The 3,129-nt window shown below is 41.4% G+C and overlaps 1 protein-coding gene across 1 annotated transcript; it reads right to left on the reverse strand.

Moving 5' to 3' along the window:
* Positions 1 to 1,876: 1,876 nt before the first annotated feature.
* Positions 1,877 to 2,915, reverse strand: IER3IP1 (immediate early response 3 interacting protein 1; the record flags this gene model as incomplete). Its single annotated transcript, XM_008941493.1, has 2 exons — positions 1,877 to 1,932; positions 2,814 to 2,915. Coding segments are annotated over 2 exons (158 nt in total), but the record flags the coding sequence as incomplete, so codon positions are not given.
* Between the last annotated feature and the right edge of the window lie 214 nt (positions 2,916 to 3,129).

Genomic DNA, 3,129 nt, shown 5'->3' on the forward strand with positions numbered 1-3,129 from the left:
GCCTGTGGCAGGTTTGAGGAGCTTCACCTTGTTTGAACTTCGTCACAGCAGAACTGCTCAAAGCCACACGAGGAGGCAGTGCCAGTGTAGCTATTCCCTTGCTGTTTCCACAATCCTTTCTCTGCCGGTCTGCTGGATGCCCTTCTGCCCTCATCCCTCCTCATTATCTGGGAGCCCTGACCTTCAGCTGCTTGCCCCACTTCGAAGCACTATTTTGTGCCTGCTGGCTAAAACGTGTCCCAGTTTTGGCTCAAATGCAGGATTCCGGCTGCAGAGAAACGCTGCTGCTTTTTCCTGAACGTCCAAAATGGATTTTGAAACAATCTGCCCACATGCTATAAGCCACACATTGGAACTTCAGCCTTCAGGAAAGGACAAGATGGTAGAAGTCACTTTACACCCATTTTTAAAGCTGCTGCTTCTAATCTGCAGTACTGGCTTGTATTTTAGTAAAAAGTAGTGTTAGAGACAGCAAGTTATGAGAGAGAGTGCTTAGCTTAGAAATCCAGAATTTATTTACAAGTTTTTACTAAAAAAAAAAAAAAATAGGCAACAGAAAACTCTCCTCCTGGATGTACTCTACTCTGCAAAACACTGCAAATGAAGATCATTAAATTCATTTACACATTTTACAGATTTATCTTTGTGTGCGCTCTGGGCATAAAGCCCTCAGAAGAAGAGATAATAAACTAAACTGTTTCAAAGTAATGAAAGATTTCCTTTGGCCTTCCTCACTTTAAAAATAAGGTAAAACACTGTAGCAGAGGAATACATGTAAGATGTCTAACTTTTCTAAGGTGAAGATGGGCCTCCTTCAGTTCAGACTTGCTACATAATGCCAGACCTAACCGAGCAGCCTTAAATGAGATCTCTACCAAAGCAATTAGCCACGTTCTCTGTGACAGAACTGCAACCACATACCCATAAATCCAATTTCAAAGTCGTTAATTTAACAAAGGAGATGCAGAGTGGGGGAAGAAGCAGCAGTAACAGAAGAGGCTGCAGATCTGGAGTGTTTTAACAAAGAACTGTATTTGGAAAGGGCACAGTATTCCCCTCCTGGAGTGTTGCCCAAGAAGCTCAGAATACAAACGGTTCCCTGCTTCCAACACACTGGCCACCACACTGAAATTTAACACAAATTTTAAAAAGTATCATAATCCTTGACAGAAGAGTAAGAAACACTAATCACTGTTAGTCTAAATTAAACACAGACTTGCCCAACTTTAGGTACAAGGGTTTGTTTTTTTGATTTTGCATAGCAACTGCACCTATTTTCAGCTCAGTTCACCAACACTATGGATTTGAATAGGCTATAAAACATCAACAGAAAAATCCTGGTCTCAGTCAAGCCACAAAAATTAAACTTCTAATGTAAGGTGAATCAAGACATTACCCAGATAGTTTTATCCCCCTCAATATTTGATCGTTTATGACATGTTTTCATGAGCCTGATTCTATTCTCTTAAATAGCATCACGGTAGCAACTGGAATTAAAAAAAAAAAAAAAGCCATTGTTTTCCTTAATTTGACAATAAATTGGGAATCATACTGAAGGAAACTCATCCCTGAGTAGCAAGACATTTAAAAACAACATCCTATCCACAGGCATTGCCATGGTGATGAGGTGTGCTCTAACAGGCAGCCACAGAACTGGTCTCAGTCCAACATATTCACAGCGTTGTTGCATTGATCCCACCATCTCCTTTAATGAAACTGCAAGTGAACGTGAGGAAATAGGATAAATAGAAATAGTGTCTTTATTATTTTGAGTGTCAGATTGACAGGTAAACCATGCTGGATCCCCAAAAACTCAGAGCAGTGATGATTAGCCACTTGGTTCCTTTGATGTGCAGAAGGTGTTCACCAGGTATCTTCAACCAAACAACAGGAGGAGAACGATTGTAACGGAGTTCACGGCAATTAATGGCACTGTAGGGGGAAAAAAAAAAGAAGAAATTGTGAAAGTTTTCTCTTCCACTTCACAAAGTGACAGAACTTCACGTTATCTTGTGGGATAACCTTGTAAGGTGCAAAATTAACCAAAATTTTAAAAAACACTGAATTTTCCTATGCAAAAAATCACAGGTAGTGGAAGGAGACAGGAGTATAGCCTAGGACACTTAAAAATTAACAGCATAAAAATCTGTACACAGCCCAGCATGTTTCAACTTATTTTAATGTTTCAACTTTTTTTAATGTTTCAAATGAAATGAAACTTTCTCAAAGTCAGTTTCTACCCTTGGCTTTGCTGGGATTTAGAAGAAATGCACCAGTTCTTAACTCCCTGGTGGGCAAGACTCACCAGATTTGTTACTTCCTCTCTATCATCACCTAGAAAACCTATTTTTGGTGTGCTTTATAGTGAAAAAAAATCAGCAACTTAAAAATCTTTTGTTTTTCCCCATCCTTTGAAGCATGCAAGCCTGGCTTACCTTTTAGAACCCCAGGCATTACATTTCCCTCACCAGGTACTTCACAAAAAAATTTCACTTTAGCCAAGCTGAAGCCAATTGCACGCTCTGATTGACCACCAAGGTTCGCCCCAGCTCCCAAATTTTGAAGGAAGATGCAACAGCAGCACCACAAGCCAGAGGCAGAGAATACTTTAGACTTTATCAAAATGAGGACACCTTAGCTGGGACCTGCACCCTCCTACACAGAGTCCATGTGTGAAGGAAGGACAGATTGGAAATGATGAGGAGAAATAGCAGCTGTTTGGTGTAAGAGTCAAAAATACTGATGTTAATTCATTAAGCATGGAGACAAAACTTCACAGACAGCAGCATTCAAACAAAGGACCACCACCTTACCTCTCATAACGGTCCGTACAGATCGAATCAGGTTCGTGAGCTGTGCTTTGATTCCTGGCTCCTCTCCAAAGCCTCCAATCCCTTGATCGCTTCCCCAGCCAACTGTGTCACATAAAAACAGCCAGATGTGTTAAAAAAATAACCTCACAACAAAACCATGCAACAAATGCTACCAGTGATACTAATGAGACATCCAGCTTGATTATTAGGGCCAGAAAAATGCTGCGAGGGGGGAACCCCTCTGCTGGGAGCCCAGCAGGAGAGAGTTGGGCTGGGGCAGCCACAGAGGAGAAGGCTCCAGCCGGGAAGAGCCGCT

The sequence above is a fragment of the Merops nubicus genome, unplaced genomic scaffold (assembly GCF_000691845.1).
Source record: "Merops nubicus isolate BGI_N331 unplaced genomic scaffold, ASM69184v1 scaffold37335, whole genome shotgun sequence".
NCBI classification, from domain to species: domain Eukaryota; kingdom Metazoa; phylum Chordata; class Aves; order Coraciiformes; family Meropidae; genus Merops; species Merops nubicus.